Consider the following 19631-nt stretch of genomic DNA (forward strand, 5'->3'; position numbering starts at 1 on the left):
TCGTTAGATTGATATGTTACCAGCAAATATGTGTCTGGCTTGGTTACATTTTTGCTGGCAAAATTCATCATATGCAATTTGAATGCCAGCTCCCCCTTTAGATATTGCCAAAGTTAATTTCTTTAATAGAAATAAATGAAAATGGCACTGAAAGATGATTTTCTACTGGCCTCTAGGGCAAATCCATCCCTGATATAATTACGCTTGGTAAATCAGGAATTAATTTAGCTCTGCGCCTTTACTCCCAAAATGCCTTTACTCCAGTTGGCCTGGAAAAAGATTTCTGCTCAGGTTTTGTATAACAAGGACTTTGCAACTGGTTCCCTGCACCATTGCAAAGAGAGCTCGGGGCACGCTTTTAACCGTTTGAAAAAACGTGTGCTGATAACCAAAATGCTGTCAAGTACTTTTTGTACTACTTTGTGTCTTGTAAAAAGAATAATAAAGCCCACAAAGCCATTTGAATGGTCAACCTTACCAGTTGGTTTAAGAGGTCACTAGGCTGGGAGAATCAGACAATTCAGAATAAATCAGCATAACTTTTTATTTCCCTCCTTGCTTGGCTAGTGTGCTGACTTATCTCCTTTCCCTGGAGGACTGTGTTGACCTGTGTGTTTTTGGAGTGAGACAGTAGACCTGGAAGCTGACAGCTGAATTGCAACCTTCTTGGCAGCAGTGTGAGACGGGGAAAGATGCTGATTCCTAGGTTAGGGCATGGCTGTAGCTATAACAGCTCATTTCTAGGTCCCCAAAGATCCTCTCGGTTCTTCAGGTAAGCCAGGATTTGGGATTTCTATGCAAAGACAGCAAATCATTAAGAGAAACCCACTACACTTCCATGGTTCCCACAGGAATAGGAAAAGGCTTAGCATTTCAGCTTTTAAAAAACTTACTCCACGCTGGACCTCAAAGATTCAAGAGTCCCAGGGATATTTACTGCTCCATGGGTGTCGCAAGTCCTTTGAGGAGGATGAAGTTCTGCAGCGTAGGATCTCTGATGGTGGCAGCAGTGTGATCCTCCTCGCCAAGCTGATGAGATAGAGAGCCTAGACTGCTCTGCTCTTCCCGCGAGCGCACCACTGTTCCTCGCCTCTGAAGAGTGACCTCTGTAAACCAGGAAAAGGCATGCTGTCAAGAAGCCAAGGGATGGGACAGTCCTAAGGGTTTGGCTCCTCTTCATGTGACAGGGAGATAATGTTATGTGACAAACTGAGAGAAGGTGCCATTGCCTAAGGCGACCTCAACTACGCTCTTGCCAAGCACCAGGCACATTGCAGCAGTGACTCTTGCTTGCTTCTCTCAAGGGGTGGGTTTCTCTAGCCCTTAGCAGCAGTTCTGCAGCGCCCTGGCGAGGCGGCCCTCTCCAACTCTTCTGCCTGATTTCCTCTTGCTGTCAAGTGAGACTGATCTTTTGCTGTGCACTGGGCTTCCCCCAGTGGATCCCAGGTGTTTTTTTATAAAAGGTTTAGACAAGCCAGTTCCTTTGGTTCTGACCCGGGCATGAATTCTTTGGCATTACTGAGCAGGGAGTCCCTTTTTATTTATTAGTATTTATTTGGTTTGATTTCTGAATGCAAGATGTATTTATTCTGGATCTGGTGCCAGTACATTCACCAAAGTAACATGGGACAAGACAATGCAAGAGATGACAACAGAGCAAGGAAAATATAAATATCGGCCACGTAATTACAGTCAGCTTCATGATTAAAAAACAATAACCTTGCAATGAAGCCCTGACTACAGTCTTCCCAATGACTTCAGTGGGGTTTGGAAACATGTGGGCTGTCAAGGGATCAAAACCATACCAAGTGAAATCATGCCTCATCTGATATCAGTGCAAAAATCCCTTGGATTTCAGTGGAGCCAGGAGTTTATCCATTCACTTAGCAGTGTGCCCCACTTACCACGCCTGTATACCCTCATGCCTGCTGCCTCTAGACACGTACGCACACTCATTTGAGGTACTGATGCCAGGGGTATGTGGTACAGAAGGACAGAGACAGCACTTCAAGGATGTCCTCAAGGCCAGCTTGAAAAAATGCCGAGTGCAAATTAAGGGGAAGCTCAGGGGGAACACAGAAGAGATGAGAGCCCCCCGTAAGATTTGACAATCATAACCTAGGGGTGTCTCCGATTGGATTGCTTCTTTGCTTAGGTGGACTTGGCAATCAATGAACTGGTTTAATTTTTTTTGCAGACCCCTGCAAGAGTCAAAGTGTAATTCATACCCTGGTAACATGGACATCAACTAACTCATGGGAGATGACTGTTGCCCAGGACTGCTCCAAATGGAGGAAGAGTCTGCTGCAAGGATCTCAGTACTTTGAAACCTTACCATGACAACAGGAGACAGACAAATGCGAGAAACGGCGTGTCACAGACTGAATCACGAATCCAGAGCCACCCACCTTGCATGGAAACCGGTGACTTAGTCGCAACAGAGTCTATCGCTCCTGGATTGGCCTCATCAGCCATCTTTGGACCCACAGGTAAAGCAGTCATGGAAGACAATCATCCTCGACTGCAAGGGATTGCTGATATGCGGGACAATGGCTGATGACATCAATAGAGAATTATAGGCCCTGCTGTAGAGGGGGGCTGAGGAGTGTCAGAGAGGGGGAGCTGGAAGGACGGGGGTTGAGGACCAGAGGAGAGGTGAGGGAAAGAGGTTGCAGGATAGAAGAGAGAGCTAGAAATGTTCAGTGTGATTCTTCTCCTTGCTGAGTCCAATGCACAGTGTTGGAAGATGGTGTGCACTGCCCATCTTTGCACCCTCCAGCCCCCTCTGGGTTGAGAGCACAGTAGAGCCTGGATAGTTCTTGGTGCAAAGTCCTGTAGCTCTCACAAAGATGAGGGTTTGCCAACCAGCTGGGTGTCATACACAGCCGCAAGAAACACCTATGTGGGGCTGCTAATGTACTTCGACCTTTTGCTATAGGTCTGTAGAAAGGAAAGGGCAGTGCTGCTGGGTGACTCGGCTGCCCCTCTCCCTCAGAAGCTGCTGGCATTGCTGGTAGTGTCCATGCCCGAGACTTTAGCTTGGAGCTATTCCTAGACTCAGGAAGCATTTCCCAGGGTCTTGTGTGATCTCTTGTATTTGCAGCTGGTGGGCTGTATGGGAGCTGCTCTGGCTGCAGCAGTGCCGTGACACCCCGGTCTGTCTCTTCCTCAGGTTTCTGCAGACATGTGGAAACTTTGGCAATCACGGCAGTCGGTGGTGAGCCCTACGAGCCCTGTGCCCCATCCATCACTCGCTACCACTGGTGGGCAGAGCAGGTGGCACCTGTCAGCACAGCAACAGCAGCCATGCTAGAGACTGCGGGAGCGGCTTGAGTCATCTGCTTTGAGCCTGTATGCTGGACGTACCAAAATATGGACTTAGATGGATCCAAGTACAGAATGGAGATATTGCTGAGATTGTGGAAATATTTTAACGCCAAGCAAACAGCTGGGATTCAGAAAACAGGGCCAGCAGATCAGTTGTGTGCACTGGCCTTCTTAGCAACGTATCCTGGCACCTTTCAGTCATCGGCACATTTTTCCTTACAACTCACAACAACCCTGTGACGTAGGCCACTGCCAGGATCCTCGCCGCACAAAGGCTGGAACGTGGCACAGAGACTAAGTGAATTGCCTAGATTATACAGTAAGTCTGTGACAGCAGGGGATAGAAACTGTCACCTGAGCTTGGCAGCTTGAACACTAGGTTGTCCTCTCTTCCTGCACTGAGTTAGATCCAACACGTGTGTGATCTGGGCTTTATGCAGCTCTGCCTGTCTTAACCTTTCCACACCTGCGTTGGCTAGACGAACACCTTGCTGGGGTCATTTGACCCCAGTACTCTTTCCTGCCCACGGCAGGGGGTCAGACTTGATGATCTGCTCAGGTCCCTTCCGGCCCTACAAACTATGAAACTGTGAAACAAAGGGCCAGGGACAGGACATTGCTGGACACAAGCTCTGTCCCTGAAAAGCTCTCTCCACTCTTTTGCAGTTTTGACCACTGCCTATTTGCAAGTGCCCTGGCTGTGGAGGGACTGGGAGCTAAAGTTATTCAGGGGGGAACAGATCACTTAGTTGCACAGTGATGGCTGTTCCCCATGGAAAACCCCTGGAGTGCAGTCCAGCCAGGAATAACACTGAGGCATGGAAAGTGCTGACTTCCTTTCTCTTTTAGACTCTGAAAAATGGAAGGCAAGGCTACGGTGTTATCCACACCCCCAGCTGCTCTATGTTGGCAAGGCTTCCTAAGTGTTCAAGTTTATCTTATTCTCTTTCAGGGTCAGGTAGGTACAACCTAAGCTGTATATTGCAAAAGCCCTGATGAGCAGGATAGTCCCTTTGCACCAGGTGTTGCACGAACATTTTGTTTCCCATGTGTGACTATTTGTGTGTTCAGGTGAAATGCAGAAAAGACTGAGTTCTTTGGTCTCTGAGATGACCGACACATTTCATTATCAGTGTCAGTGTGGGAAACTCCACTCCAGCACTGCCCCTGTGTGTGGGAGCCTCTACGGCCATGCCCCCAGACCCTGGCAGTGTGTCTGTCTGCATGCGGGAATGCCTTCCTGGCAGACTCCTGACCAGATTCTTACTGGGGAGAGAAGATACAGTGGCGGTGTGAGCATCTACATAGGTGAGGGGTCTCAATGCAGAGATGGAGGTATTTCAGTGGTGAGTGCAGTGAACCTTATATACAGATCTGAATGTTGTGGCTCTGGCTCCTATGCAGAGCAAAAGGGCTTCCCTGTATCATGGGAGTTTCAATTTCTGTATCCAACCCTCCACATGCTTCCTCTTGATCTCCCTCTTCTCCGTCCCTTGGCCTGGATGTCAGAGAAGTGGAGGGCCTGAGCCACAGAGAGAGTCGGCACGCGACCAGCAGCGCATCCACTCCCAACTTTCTACTTCAGTTGGTTACTCCTACTAAAGACAGCGAGGAGACTGGTGTATTTTTCAGTCTTCCAGGAAACATTGAAGGGCTTTCAGCTGCAATCTCTTTATTTTTATCCCAACAGGAAGCCAAGACAAGTAGGAAAGGCAGGAAAAGCTGAGAAACAAAAGCTTGTGCCCTTCCAGGGAGGGTGAGTTATGCATATTGGCGATATCCGACTACAAGAGGGGCTATATTAGACATGATTCCTAGGGAAGGCTCCTGGTCTGGGCTGAAAGGATGGCTCCAGAGAGAATCCTTTGCTGGGTCCAGACTCAGGTCTTCCTTGTTTCAATTTCTCCCTTAGAAATGAACAAAACCAATCACCAGCTACAAAGCAGCCTGTCTCCTACACCTCCTCAGCAGGTGAGTTTCTTTTTTCCGCACTTCTTACTTGGATAGAAGAGGTAGGACCTCTTGTAAGTGCTCAGAGTGTGCTTGAAGCATAAGGCAGCCGCCCGGTCACATTCGCAAACTTCTTTTTTGCAGGAGTTGGAGGCATTGACTAGAAGAAACAGACACATAATGATCTTTAGCAGCTCTGCTCACATGGCCATCATCACCTCTGTCACTGTGCAGGTCTGTGACCGGAGTCAGGCTTCCAGCATACACTGACTAGCAAGTGTTCCCACAGAGGATTCAGACCTGTGGATCAGCCGCCACAAATGTAGCTTGTGGTACAGATCCGTAGGGGCACAGGCAACCCAGCTGGGTGGAGATCCCTGCTAATCCCAGTCCTAGCAGTTTAGGGATTGGGAACCACTCCTCTCTGACACAGGTGGAGCAAATCACTTGGAGTGGTGAACTGATTCTGCTCATTGGGTGTGTCTACACGTGCAAATAGTACGAATGAATATATACTCCAGCTCAATCTGAGTAGACGAATCCCAATGTCACTGTCTACATGTGTGTTTAAGCACAGTAATTTACTGCGCTGCTGGATACCACTTGTATCTGCCAGGACTAGCCAGCAGTGCAATAAATTAGTCTACTGTGCCCTAATTGCCATGCACATGTAGACAGCGACAATTTAATATTCAGCAAATAAGTTTGCTGTGCAATAAAGCATTGAGATGTAAATGTATGGAGCAAAGCTGACTCCTAGTGGAGCGTTAGCTTGACACTGCAATAGTTGTGGATGGCTGGTGGACATCTACATCTAATCTAATCTGAGGATCTGTCTATCATGGAGTTGGCAGCATGTAGAGTGTCACTTTATTAAGCAGCATCTGTCTTGTTCCTTTTGCAATACAATCCCCCCTACAGTCCACTTGCTGCTTTTGCTAGTCAGCTGCACAGCCCATGTAACTGAACTCCAGATGCATCACAACATCCTGCCCCCACGATAATGTAGCTCCGGACTCTCACTTGCTCTTAACTGTCAAGCAAGAGTCGCAAGAAAAAGAGATACAAGAGGCCAAAACTGAGTCACAGATTTCCTGGTGAACACATTTGTCGTTTCTACAAAACAGCATATGCACTTGTGTGTATAACTATGTGTACCTAACAGTCAGCTTAGCTCTTTATATTATATATCTGTCGCCAGGTATATATATCAGTGGGACAGACAGATGGAGAGACAGATAATGGTTGGTTCTTGAATTTGGGATAACACCTATACCCAATTATCAATGAGTCTGGGGGAAGAGGGTGACCCTCTGGCAATACTAGAGGCCAGGATGGTTTGAGCAACAGCATCCCTATGTAGCCAGCTGGCTTTACTTTTCCATGTAGGTCAAGGACCGGTGTTAAATTAGTGCCTGCCATGCACGCAGCTTGCATTGAGCTCTGAACTGGCCAGAAACGGTCAGCCATTAATTGCCAAGATCCTGTAAGTTTGATTGTCTATTAAAAAGCAGGTGTGCAATGCTGGAGCCCACATTGACTGCATGCTGTAAATTGGACTACATTTAGTCTAGCCCTTGGAATAATTTCCCCACTTTTGGACCTTCCTGGCTTTGATCCAGTCAAAGAAACTGCAGTACAATTGGTCAATGGAAGAGAAAAATACTCACGGCAGGTGATTCTTCCTTTTCTGATTCTGTACTTATACCAAGTAATTACGGGGTTTTTACACCCTCTTTGCTTAGCCCTCCTGTAGCAGCAGTCATGGGCATGGCAGCACCTTGAGGGAGAACCCACATTGCAGTCAGGCCCTGGTTACAAGGGCTGAGAATCCCCCCTGGATTATACACAGAAGAGAATGCCTATATTGGACTCTCCTTACCTGTGCAAACTCCCATTCATCTGGCCCCTGCTCCCCCTGACTGGGGTAGAAACTTATTTTAAGGAACTGTGCTTTGCCTGCTAAGGCAACATTAATTCCCAAGACAACCATAATTCACATGCCTTCCTACCCAGATACCTGCATACCCAAATATGCTGAGATGCTTGCTATCAGCAGAGCAAACCTTTATTCAGTGCCATCTTATACTTATAATGATGAACATATAAAGGGTTTTACACAAATACATGCCTTAACTCCCATCATCACCAATCCTTTTCTGGTGGACTTTCCCAGACTGCCAGGAAAGCATCCATTTTGCTAAAGACAGAGTTACATTTGTGTGCTTGAAAAGGACTGTGAATTACCAGGACTTGCAGACTGCAGCCCGCACTAGATAATAGTGGACCATTACAAAATAATCTGCATACCTTCCTGACACTAGGTATGTGATAGTTATCTCATGTTGACTATATGTTGTCTGTAGCCACTTAAAATGATGGTGCTCCTGGTACTACTCACCTATCAGTAGCATCCACTGGAGTTCCCTTTCCACCTAGTCCACAGAAACATCCATACCCATTATAGGAAAGTAAGGCATTTTTCCTAGTTGTGGCTTTGATCATTTTCCCAAATTGGATGGCATTCCCATGCGCCAGAACCACATCTTCAAAAGAACAAAGGGGAATAGTAAATTCAGCAGCAAGGGGAAACAGTCCCTGGAAAGGATTGAGGCTGATGTTCAAAACAGAAGAATTACAGAGAAATTATCAAGTTTGAAAATTGCCCCCAAGCAGCAGCACGAGGTGTGTTTAATTACCAACAAACACAAGCTTCCTCCATCTGTTTTCTCTTCACTTTTCTCCCAGGACATGAGTTCAAGACTCTCCTAGTAGCTGTTGTTGATAGCATATAAAATAAACAGCTCAGTGCTCTGTTTTAAGTGCATGTGATAGGGCTGGAGTGGTGTTGTAGCTGCGGTGGTCCAGGAAATGTGATGTTATCGATGGTTGCAGGGGAAACACAAAACCCTGAACTCAAGAATTGGCTGTGAAAGGGAATTTACTACTTTCCCTGGATATTTATTGTAATAACTCTACAAGCCATTAAATCATGACAATTTTGAGCAAAAGCTTTCCCCCCTCTGGGAATTTTCCAGAGGCATGAGTATAGACTGGAGAGCCATGAAGGTCGACACTAGCTCTGCCGTATGGGCCTCATGTCAGTATTGAGTGCCCACAGCTCCCACTGAATTTAATTGCAGTTACGGGAGCTCAGCATTTGTTTAAATCAACCCCACAACCTCTGCCTTAGTTTCAACATCTGTAAAATGGGAACAATCATGTGGATTTACCTCCTAAAATGTAGAAAATATGATAAATTTGAGCTCTAACACAAATAATTATTATTTTGTCTTAAAAAAAGATATCATGGGTTGAATAAAGTGAATCCCTGGGCTACAAGTATTTGGGAACTTAATGGCCTCATTCTACATTCCCTTAGAAAAGAGTTTTCTGTACTTACAGCAGATGAGGAACACAGCAATTAGCAAGAGACTTTTCATTGTCATGTCAGTCCTGAGGATAGACCACACACAGACCTAGACCGTCCCATCTAAGTTGTACCTGAACTGAATCCTTAACCTGGGTGTTAAATATGATTTTGGGGAAGTTTGTTATTATGCTGAAAACTCATAAAAAATGCTTTCAACCAAGCAAGCAAATAGAGGTAATCAACTGAAACATCTGAGCATTGGGGAAGGGAAAGAAAACATTTATTTAGAGTTGCTTGAAGGATATCGCTGACTTTGAACATGTCTAGGCTTCTGCAATGTTTTGATCTGACACATATGTTCAGTGTAATTCATTTGCTGATAAGCAATATTCCCTCATATATTTTTAATGCGTAGGGATCCTTTGATCTTTTTCTGTTTGCTGGGCCAAGAGCTCTGCTATTGATTATGTACGGTCTTTGTCTTGTTTCTTTTATAACCAGCCCGGTTTTAATTCTGTGATCTATATTTATTCGTGGGGAAAGCATTTGGTTAACAGGAGAGGTATACAAAGGAGAAAGAAGTTCAAAGATATCAAAATGTCAATACAGAACAGATGGGTTTTGGACAGCAAAGGTGTAAAACCTAATGAGTCAGGTGTGCTTTGTACTTGAGCAGTGTAAAAAGATACAACCTTAAGCATATACAAGGAACTCTTTTAGTCCCCTTGACAGACCAAACAATGCAAACCAGAAGAAAGCTAAATGATTAGACAACTTGCTGGCATGTATCAGAAATGAATCATAGGTTTCATAGGCATTAGGGCTGGAAGGGACCTCGGAAGATCATCGAGTCCAGCCCCCCGCCCAAAGGGCAGGACATCAGCTGGGGTCATAGGATCCCAGCAAGATAAGCATCCAGTTTCATCTTGAAGGTGTTCAATGAAGGCGCTTGAACCACCTCCGGTGGCAGGCTGTTCGAGACCTTGGGGGCTCGGACAGTAAAGAAATTCTTCCTTATGTCCAGCCTGAAACGATCTTGTAGTAGTTTGTGACCATTCGTCCTCATTCAAATCATTTTAAAGAGACACAGACAAGTAACTTTATGTCTCCAAATTCAGGGTCTCTTAAGGGGGTTTGCCCAAGCTAATACATTTGATTTTTTTCATGATACTGATATTAATCATGAATAACTCCAATGAAGACAGCAGAATTACACCAACCTAAAACTGGCATAAGTGAAAGGAGAATTAGACCGTAATCTTATGCTGACACCCTGATCCAGATTAACTAGCATCTTACTCCCACTGAATTGTATGGGTAGCCTTGCTTAGGGTCAAGAAGGGCCACAGCACTAGGTCCTTTCTATTCATTCAGGGCTACATCTGCAGAGGTGCTAGAGCATCACAACGCTGGGCACTGCAGCTTCTAGTAGCATTATGGCTTGGTGGAATTTAGGGCTTTGAGTTGGGCATCTAGGTCGGCTGGGGGCAATTCCTGTCACCTGAGAAAGGGACCAGGATGCTAAGCTAGTCAAACGGAAATACCCTGTCCCCTCTGGGATTTAGGGGCCTGTCTCCCCTCAGTCTGATGTGCATCCTCGAGTGCGGTGCCTTCATTCCCTTTGCCACAAGACACACCTAGAGGAGGCTGCGTCCATGCCCAGCATTTGATGCAGTAGCTCAGTGGTTAGCATGCACCAAGGCCGTGGGAAGCTTGCACCAGTTCCCTTCTCAGACGGCCAGGATTTGAACCTGCGTCTCCCATATGAATGCTCCAGCCAGGTTTCCACTTTGCACGGAATAATATTCACGAGTCAGAGAAGGAACAACTCTGCAGTCAAGTGGTTTGGCCAGTCATCTGGAGGGTGGGGATATCCAGGCTCCAGTCCCTACTCCAATGACAGCTAATGCATTTTCTATTAAGTATGCATTGCAACAAGGGCTTGAAGGCAGGTCTCCGTGCTCTCAGGTGCCCTCACAACTAGGTTATGGGGCCACGCTCGCTCTCCGTCTCAATGAATATTTAATTGGGCCACGTGAAGTGGAACAGCTTCACCGGCATCTAAGAGAGCACTCGGAGAATCCCCTGCAGCCGGCAGGCAGGAGAGGCAGCTTGACATCCTCCCAAGCTGATGACGAAATTCTCCACGGCTTTCCCACAGCCTGGGCTGCCGCTTCTAGCTGTTGGACACCAGCAACATCGCTACTGCTGTGTCCCGGGCCCGGCCTGGTAGGACGCAGACCCAAGCGCCCATTTTTTTACAGCGAGGGCTGTTGCCAGAAGACGCTTCTGGGGCTGCTGGACCTTAAGTGGAAAACCGGGCTGTCACCGGCGATTCCATTTCTTCATCCAAACAGCCCGCACATCACACTACAACGCCACCGTCTGCCAGCGCCCAGAGACCTGCATGCGGTTGAGGACATAGATTGAGATCACAGAAAATTCAGGTGGGAAGAGACCTTGGGAGGTCACATCTAGTCCAACCCCCTGCTCCATGCAGGACCAGCCCCAACTACATCATCCCAGCCAAGGCTTTGTCTACCCAGGTCTTCAACACCTCCATGATTGGAGACTCCCTGCGTAGCCTGACTTGTGCCTGTGTGGTAGTGGTAGGGGAGCCTGAAGGAGCCAAGGCCACCAGAGCGCCCCATGTTTCACATCTTTGTGGTGCCTACATGACCTTTGCGGCACCTACACGACCCTTGCAGTGCCTACATGACCTTTGCGGTGCCTACATGACCCTTGCAGCGCCAACATGACCTTTGCGGCGCCGATGTGACTTCTGCTGCGCCGACATGACCTTTGCCGCACCTACACGTAGGCGAGCCTTCGTTAGGGCACCACTGGAAACACAACGGCCCATTTGGTGGGGGCACAACTGAGAGGGCAGGGCAGGAGGGCCGCTCGAGGGGATCCAGCGGGTGCTGCCCGGAGACATGAGCAGGGCCCAGACGCAGCCTCCATCCTGCTCAGAGAGGGCAGGCGTGGGGCCATGGTGCTTGTGCATGCATGCCCTGGAGGACTGGGGCAGACAGCAGGGGAAACACTCTAGCCAGCCACCCCAGACTCTATAGTGCTGGGGGCGACCCCTCCCCACTCTATAGTGCTGGGGGCGACGCTCTAGCCCGCCCCACCTCGCTGCACTCAGGGTCGGAGCGGCGCAGGCTCCTTCCTTCCGGTAAGTGGCGGAAGTGTCTGGAGGGCGGGGCTGGTTGCCGCGGCAACGCGGGGCTGTTTACGAGCGGGCAGGTGAGCCTCACGCAGCGGGAGCCTCATCCCGCCCCGGGGCCGGGGTCCGCGGGGGGGCAGGGATGAACCCCGCGGTGGCGCAAGCAGCCAGTGGGCGCCGTTGCCTTTGCCCCCTGCCGTGAGGGCCCGCGGGCGGGTCCCCATTGACCTAAGCAGGAGGCCCACGGGCGTCTGTGTCTTTTCCAGCGCCGGTTCGGTGGATGAAGGCAGAGGCCGTCCTGCGCGCTTGAGAGGAGGCGCCGGAGCATGAAGGTGGGTGAGGCGGCGGGGGCGGGGGGCACGTCCATGTCCATGTCCATGTCCACCATACGCCGCCGGCGCTTGGTTTCGGGGCGGCCGGGGGGGGGTCCCAGTCGGGCTCCACAGAAAGCTGGTTGTTTCTTCCTCCGCCAAACCACGTTATCCTGGCTCGGAGCCGCTGGGTCACCCCCCACGTACGGCCCATTCGTCTTCCATCAGCGCTGTCGGCGGGGCAAATTGAACCCCCGTGCCGCGAAGGACCGGTCAACGATCATCCTGCTCCGTCTTCGGCAAAAGGCACGCGCGGCCGCGCGTAGAAAGCCGCCGAGCTTTTGAGTCGTCGCTCGCAGAAGGCTTCAGCGTGCCGAGACGTCCGCAGCGGCTCCAAGGATTTAAAAGACGAGACTTTTAAAAGTGCAGCTCATTTCGCCTCAAAGTCCCAACCTGGGGACGTGCGGCTGCAGGGAAGAACCAGCAACGAATCGCTGCTACCTTCGATTAGTGCCGAACGCTGGAATAAAGTGCGTTGTTTATAATTTCCACTCGACCCTTTTTCAAACGGACAAGAACGGTTTTTTCTAACTGGTTTTAGATCAGTTTTAAAAGCTTTCAAACCCTGTGCAACCTCAGGAGACAAGTGCGAAACTGATTTGATAGTCCCTCCGCAGACGTGTTTGCAATTTAGTCTTAGGAGATGTCTCGTGAATATCCTCCGTCTTATGCACCGGGCATGCAACCCGTCTTCCTCCAAATGCCTCCTTTCCCCTTGCTTTCTGCTGCTGAAATCTGCCCTTGTGCCGTTTCTTTTTCACTTTTCTTGCCCACTTCTAGGATTTATCAGCTGTATAATAGAGGGCTCGTTATTTTTATTTGCTTAATATTCATTTCTCCTGTACTCCTCTCCTGTTTGTTTTCTTTTTTCTGTGATTTCGGGCTTGATCCTGGAAACACTTCCTAAAGGCAGCAGCAGGCATACGTATGCTCTGGTGACTGTGTATTATGTACCTCTTCAGTTGAAGTTCGGTCTCAAGTTTTCTGGTTCAGGCCCCGTGTTGGTCCAGTGGTGGTTGCCTCACTGGTTACTATACGAAGTCGCCCATGAAGTCGCTCTCCTGAAGCGACTGGGAGCCGCTAAGGATAGAAGGCATGATGTGCCCCTTAGCTTATGTTTGAAGAACTGGGACTTCGGGTTGTGTCGTAAGTTCTTTAGAGCTGGAGTCACACCAGGGAAAGCTGTTGTTACGAACGTGCAGATTAGTACACACACTTTTCTGTTCTTCCTTGCAATCCCCTTAATAAGAAGTGACATTAATTAGGAATTTAAAATTTTAAAATATTACTAAATACAAACCATGAAGTCAGTGAAGCTTTGCCACTGATGTAGATGAGGTAGGGGGAATTTCCTCCTTTAAAGAGGATAGCTTGTGGGTTAAGGCACTCTTGAGATGTGGGTTCAGTCCTTGGCTCTTGCACAGATTTGGGCAGTGTTGAGAAACCCCTCTAGTTTCTTTGCAGCTCGGCTTCCCCTCTGTAAAGCAGGGGTAACAGTACTTGTTCTGATCTTCCTACCCTGTCTATTGAGATAAGTAGCTGTCTGGTACAGTTACTGTCTCTTCATGTGTGTTTGCATGGTGCCTAGTGCAATGGGTTTGGATCTCAGTTGGGGTTGTCACATGCTTTGGTAAGACGGATAAATAACACATCCCATCAATGAGCATAAATAATGACTTCCCTTATTTTAAATCCTTGAAGAACAATAAGTACACATGGCCTTTATGGAACATCTGGTGCATTTTCTGTGCCCAGTAAGCACTGGCATAAAGTGTGTGGCGTATAGATAGATTTATAACTTTTCTTCTAAATGGTTTTATGAGTCAAGATCCTGCAAAGCTGTAGTTTGCATCTTAGTTGACTTCTGCAGTCATCCTTTTTACCCAGGTGAATGGAGTGTATTCTACTTGTAGGCCTCTCTTGTGTGATATGAAAAAACAAGGTTCTGTTTGCTTTGTGTGACTACCTTATGCCATTTTTTTACTGCCCTGATGTCTTTAATCAGCATTTTCCACCCCTGCTATGGCACACACTGCTATTGTGCCCTTCAGCACAGATATAACTGCATCACGTTTTAAGTGTGTAGCTTGTAAAACCCTTTGGGATCTCTCTGGAGGTGATGCACTTCTGTTTGCATTTACAACACAATAGGTGTTTGCTGTATTTACAGACCTAAAAAGGATGGTTCACACACAATAGAATCTTGACCGGGTATGAAGCCAGCATCTGGGACTATATTCCATTGTCTCTATACCTGACCTTACCGAACAGTATCGTTGCTGCATTCTTATGCAGAGAATCAGCACGTGCTAAAATGCATTGCTGTAACATTAAACAGGATGTGGTGTGACAATGCGATATGCCCATGAAATTAAATGCTCTAAAGGGTTTTCTTTTTTGCTGAGTCCTATAACTGTTCCCTTCCCTCTGCCACCCTGTGTACAGGTGTCTTGAGAAGCAATGGCCACAGCAGCACATCTGAATATAGCACCATCTGAATGCAACACCCCTTCAAGCACTGCAGGAACTTTCATTTGGCAGTCAGACACCATCAATATGCACGTCACCAGGCCGAAATCTGCCAAGGGACGTACCAGATCAAGTTTGAACTACTCCCATAGTGTGGAGTCCTGTTCTTACAGAGTGCCATCCTCCCCTCAGCCAGCAGCTCCCTATGAAGCAGCAAGCAGTCAGAGAGCATCTTCTACAAAGCCATCCTACCACCCAGGCCAGGTGTCACCTGATGAAATCCCAGAGCTCCTCCAACAGGTGCCTCTGAGGACCTCCTCTTCCCTAAATAAGTACAGAGTGCTTCCTTCCATCAGCAGGAAGGGTCTGGGGAAGAGTGCTGTGGAAACCGTGACTGAGCAGACCAACAAACTGAAAGTGAGCAACAGACAGGAAGAGGAGCAAGAAACCAAAGCTTGTACTGGAGAAGCAGTATTCACCAGCACAGTCAAGAATGTAGGGGTCAGCTCACGTGTTCAGTCCCTCACATTTGAGAAGCCCCTAAGAAAAACCAGAGAAGAAAGTACTTCATCACTGGTTTTAAACTTGGAGGAGCCATCCAAGAAAGAGCCTAGATTGCTGCTTGCTGTTAGGTCTCCTTCTGGTCAGAGATTTGAACATCATTTCAAGCCTACAGATAGCCTTCAAACAGTCCTTGCTGTGGCAGAAAAAAAGAATACCACCAAGTACAAACACTGCAGTGTTGAAACTATGGAAGTGCCTAGGAGGAGCTTTTCTGACCTTACAAAGTCCCTGCAAGAGTGTGGAATCCTACACAAGTCAGTGTTGTGTATCCTACAGCAAGAGCAAGATGGAGATCTCTGAGTGTACACCCCCTGTCACCCCAAGCATGTGACTTCTTGGGTGCCATGGATTTCCTTTTGATGAGTGGTGTGAAGAACTGAACCAGCCTGATGCGTCTTACTGGTCTAGTTCTTACTCCTGTCTTCCAAGCAGTTGCTTTGCAGTAGACTGGTGTATAAAAGGAGTGTGCTGAAATACACTTTAAAATAATTAAGTAGTATGTACACGCCTCTTTAAGAGGCTGTATTTTCCATGTGTACAGTCTCATTTTTTGAGAGCTGGTCATCAGTTCTTGGGCTTTTTAATATTTCTAACTGTTGTTTTAAAACAGTTTCAATTCTTCTAGGAAGACCTAAAACTTCTAATGCACTCTTCCTTGGGTGGGAGGCCTGTCTTTCATCTTTACTTCGCTCAAAGAAGGTAGCACTTTCCAAAATGGATTCTGATCCCAATTAATACATGTGGTTGGGAAGATAAAAGCAGCACTCCTTTTGTTCCTTACTATTCCATTATCTTCATCATAAAGAAATATCTTATTGGCTTCAAGAGCAGCTACAACCCAGGTAGTGACTCAGAACACTGTGTGAAAGCAATAATACATCAAAAGTATGCGAGAAGAAATAAGTTTTGGGCTGGGTTAAAGTGCAAGGTCAGGGATAAGTACAGTCAAGGTTGCAGCTATTCCTGGACAACTTCAGTGCCTCTCCCAAGAGCGTGACTGGCTTTGTCCTCTTAAAAAAACAAAACAACTTCCTGGTAAGAAGGCCTGACTATGCTGGAACCTGGCAGGATGCTGTTATGCTTATTAGGTCTTTGTTTTTTCTAGTGCATGAGGTCCATAATTAAGGGTGGTTCATCTGTGGTAATTTCCATGTTCCAGCGCTATTGTTTGTTAACCGATATTGCAATTTAACATTCTCTTTATATTGAAAAGAGTTCACCTGAGCAATTGCTGCTTCAGAGTCTGGCTAAGCCGAGCAGAGTACTGCTGGGGCTGTTAACCTGGTAGACTACCCCTCCTTAATGGGGGCTCTTCCAGAGTGATTCATTTTTTGTTTCAGAAAATCAGCCTGCCAGAGTAGAATGACTTTGGCTTTGTTTGGTATTAATACATTGTTGTGCGTGTGCTAAAAATTCTCCTCCCATGTTTTCAGTGGTAAAATCTTACTGTTCACGTGCAGTGGCTGTGTTTGAATCCCCTGTAATAGGGAATGGATTAACCTATGTGAATGGACAGCTTGCCAAATAGGCTATTTAGTATTACAGGTTAAAACTTTTTGCCTTTGTGTAATGGCCAAACCAATTAAAAAAAAAAAAAAACTTGCTAGAAAACTTGCTTCTGCTGTGATCACACGTGCTGAATTATTCAGTCCAAAACAAAAATGCCTGGACTGGTAATTAAGCCCTATGAAACAGAATGGTATTTCTGCTGAAATGTCAGCACTAGCTGATGCTGCAAGCGATGATATTTTGAATTTGGTCTGAGGAATAGCCTGATAGATTCATATTTGCATTCTTACAGAGAATGCAATTATCAGAACTTACAGCTCATGATTTAGAAATCCTTTTGGGAACCTGATAGAACATGTCCTAGCAGCAAGGAGAGAAGGATCTGTGTGATCCACTTTGTATATTGAAGAATACAAGCCAAACTTCTTGGACCTTTTGTTGGCAGTTGGCAAGAAATGACTGCTTAAGTGGCAGAGCTGAGTTTTATATATAGTATTGCTGACCAGTGCACTGAATATATGAACCTGCTACCAGTAAGAAAGAATGGAGGCATCTTTCACTGGAAGGGTTCCATTCACTTTTAATAAATATGCACGTATAACCAGTGGTTCCCTGCCCTGCAGAGTGAGGTTCTTCTTTTTAAATACTTAGTAGTGAAATGTGACCAAAGCTCAGTTATACAGTTAATGTACAACTGCTTCCTCCTCCACAGAGAGCCCTGATGGTTTTCCAACCCATTCCTTTAATGCAGCTGCTCAGTCATTCTTCACACCTTTGCTAGGATTAGAGAATCACCTGTTGTAATGGCAGCTATTGAGAGAAGTGTCTTCGAGGGCTTTGCCATAAAAAGAGGACTGCAGCTTGTCACAGACACTGTTAGGGTGGTTGGTACAGACATTACAGTGGTCAACCCTTTCTGTCCCCAAAGCACCTGCTCAGCTAGTCACATGACATGCAGCAGGAAATGGTGGTAAATCAGGCTTATGAAATGAGCACTGTCACTTGATTTATCATTTGTGATGTGTGTATGTTATGTTTAAAGATTTTTAAATAAACTGCTTTAACCGTGTGTAATGTTAAGACCAATAAAGATTTTCTGGCTGCAGCTTGGACTTGAATGAATGGATTGTGTAAAGTAGAGGTTTGACTTAGCTGCATTTCTTCATACTTTAACAGCAAACTCAATTACTGCTTTATAGAATGTCGGAGTGAGTGTTAATTAGGTGCTTTAGAGAGCCACGTGTGGCTTCCACAGTTCTGCTTGGACCTCTCCTTTATTCAGGTAGTCTGGCAACTGGTTCCATAACATTTGTGCCTCAGTCCTCAGGAAGAGAAAACAAGGTAAAGCTGCTAGCATGTGTGGTAGCCAGGAAACAGATACTGGTCTGCAAGTACAATTAATAAATATAGGACTTGATATTTCAGTGTGAAAGACCAGATGAATGACAAACGCTAAATTCTGAAGAACAGGACAAAAGCTGGTATTTGATCCAGTGATTAAAGGAGTGTGAAGGAGAAAATAAGAGCCAGAGTGACACAGCCAAAGTTACTGGTAACAGAGATCATAAGGCAATGCTATCCTCCCAAGGGGAGGAGAGGTGTAATATAAAGCCAGATGGGACTACTCTGATCTTATACTGTGACCTAACACTTCCCTGAATTAATTAATTTGAACTAGAGTATAGCTTTCAGAAAAACATCCCATCTTGATTTAAACATCAGCAGTACTGGGAATCTACACCAACCCTCACTAAGCTGTTACAAGAGTTGTTACCTTTACTCCCAAAACTTTGTGCCTTTTTCTCAGTCTGCATATTTTTAGCTCTGGCCTCCAACTATCAGATCTTTTTACATTGATGAGCTTGTTATTGAAGTTATTCCTATATTGATACTTATACAGACTGATCTCTTCAACCCCTTTTTGGGTAGCAAAATAGATTGAGAGCAAAAAATAAATTTTTGCTTTGCATCTAATTTGTTCCAGATTTATCCTTTTATAGATGCAGTCACTGAAGGCAGAGTAGGTAAGGTGTTTTGCTACAGTCCCAGTCATGAATTTGGCACAAGTTTTGAGACCAAGCTTAAAGGTCACCTCCCCATAGGCCAACTACCAATTGGTTCCTAAGGCTACTGACATTTGTTTAAAGGCAAAATGGGATCTGATTTCCTGATCCTAATGATCATGCCTTCTGCCATGGCCTGATGCATGATTTTGGGATTGTGGATCAGTTCCCAATTGTGACCTACTTGCCAGCGCAGGGGGAGCCTGGGGTCATGATTCCCCACCCCAGGAAGTTGTTTGCTGGTTGCTAGACAATTAGCAGACTGTTGGCTGCCTCTGGGACCATGTTCAGGCTTGAGCCAGGCCTGGTGCAGTGTCCAGAGTTGGCTGATGAGCAGCTGGATTGGAAATGGAGGGGGCTCAAACCTCCCAGGAGCCAGCCAGCTTAAGAGCAAGGGGCTCAGGTTGAGGAGTCAAAAGATGGCCAGACCTGATGCTAACCATATAATTCCCCTCTGCCATATGATATAGAAAATGGTATATTGTAACTATGTTAGCCCAGCAATGGGGTGGAGTGTTGAGTTCTTGATGTGCAGTTATTGCTAAGACTTTGAGGCAGGAAGAGTTTTGGTGTCAGTAGACATTAGCGAGGAATAAAATCAAGCTGATTTTGTTTGTCATCCAACCTAGTTTCATAGTAAATGACTAGCAGGATGCATTCAGTACAGGGAGATGTCCATGTGTAAGAAATGCAGCAACAATTGTTACATTGCAGTCTTGGGTCCTGAATGGGCATGCATTTCAGAAGAAAACCTGTCTAAACTTCTGCCTCAGGCCCCTTACACAAGACATTTAACAACACATGGAGAGCAGAGGAAAAGAGTAGCTGAGGCAAAG

At 46.5% G+C, this 19631-nt stretch overlaps 2 protein-coding genes across 3 annotated transcripts; one reads left to right on the forward strand and one right to left on the reverse strand.

The window, feature by feature from the left end:
- Nucleotides 1-5059: 5059 nt before the first annotated feature.
- On the reverse strand, nucleotides 5060-7914 carry LOC102567178 (acidic phospholipase A2 PLA-1; the record flags this gene model as incomplete). Its single annotated transcript, XM_059716720.1, has 3 exons — nucleotides 5060-5473; nucleotides 6948-7057; nucleotides 7679-7914. Coding segments are annotated over 3 exons (528 nt in total), but the record flags the coding sequence as incomplete, so codon positions are not given.
- Nucleotides 7915-11836: 3922 nt separating this feature from the next.
- UBXN10 (UBX domain protein 10) lies at nucleotides 11837-17837 on the forward strand. 2 transcript variants are annotated; one of them, XM_059716620.1, is made up of 4 exons: nucleotides 11837-11899; nucleotides 12086-12151; nucleotides 12359-12660; nucleotides 14636-17837. In XM_059716620.1, the coding sequence occupies exon 4, from the start codon at nucleotides 14651-14653 to the stop codon at nucleotides 15521-15523; it is 873 nt and encodes a 290-aa protein (XP_059572603.1). In that variant the 5' UTR covers nucleotides 11837-11899; nucleotides 12086-12151; nucleotides 12359-12660; nucleotides 14636-14650; the 3' UTR covers nucleotides 15524-17837. The 2 variants fall into 2 exon arrangements, with proteins under 2 accessions (XP_059572603.1, XP_014457319.1); XM_014601833.3 differs by lacking the exon at nucleotides 12359-12660.
- Nucleotides 17838-19631: the final 1794 nt, after the last annotated feature.

This window comes from Alligator mississippiensis, chromosome 13 (assembly GCF_030867095.1).
Source record: "Alligator mississippiensis isolate rAllMis1 chromosome 13, rAllMis1, whole genome shotgun sequence".
NCBI lineage: Eukaryota > Metazoa > Chordata > Crocodylia > Alligatoridae > Alligator > Alligator mississippiensis.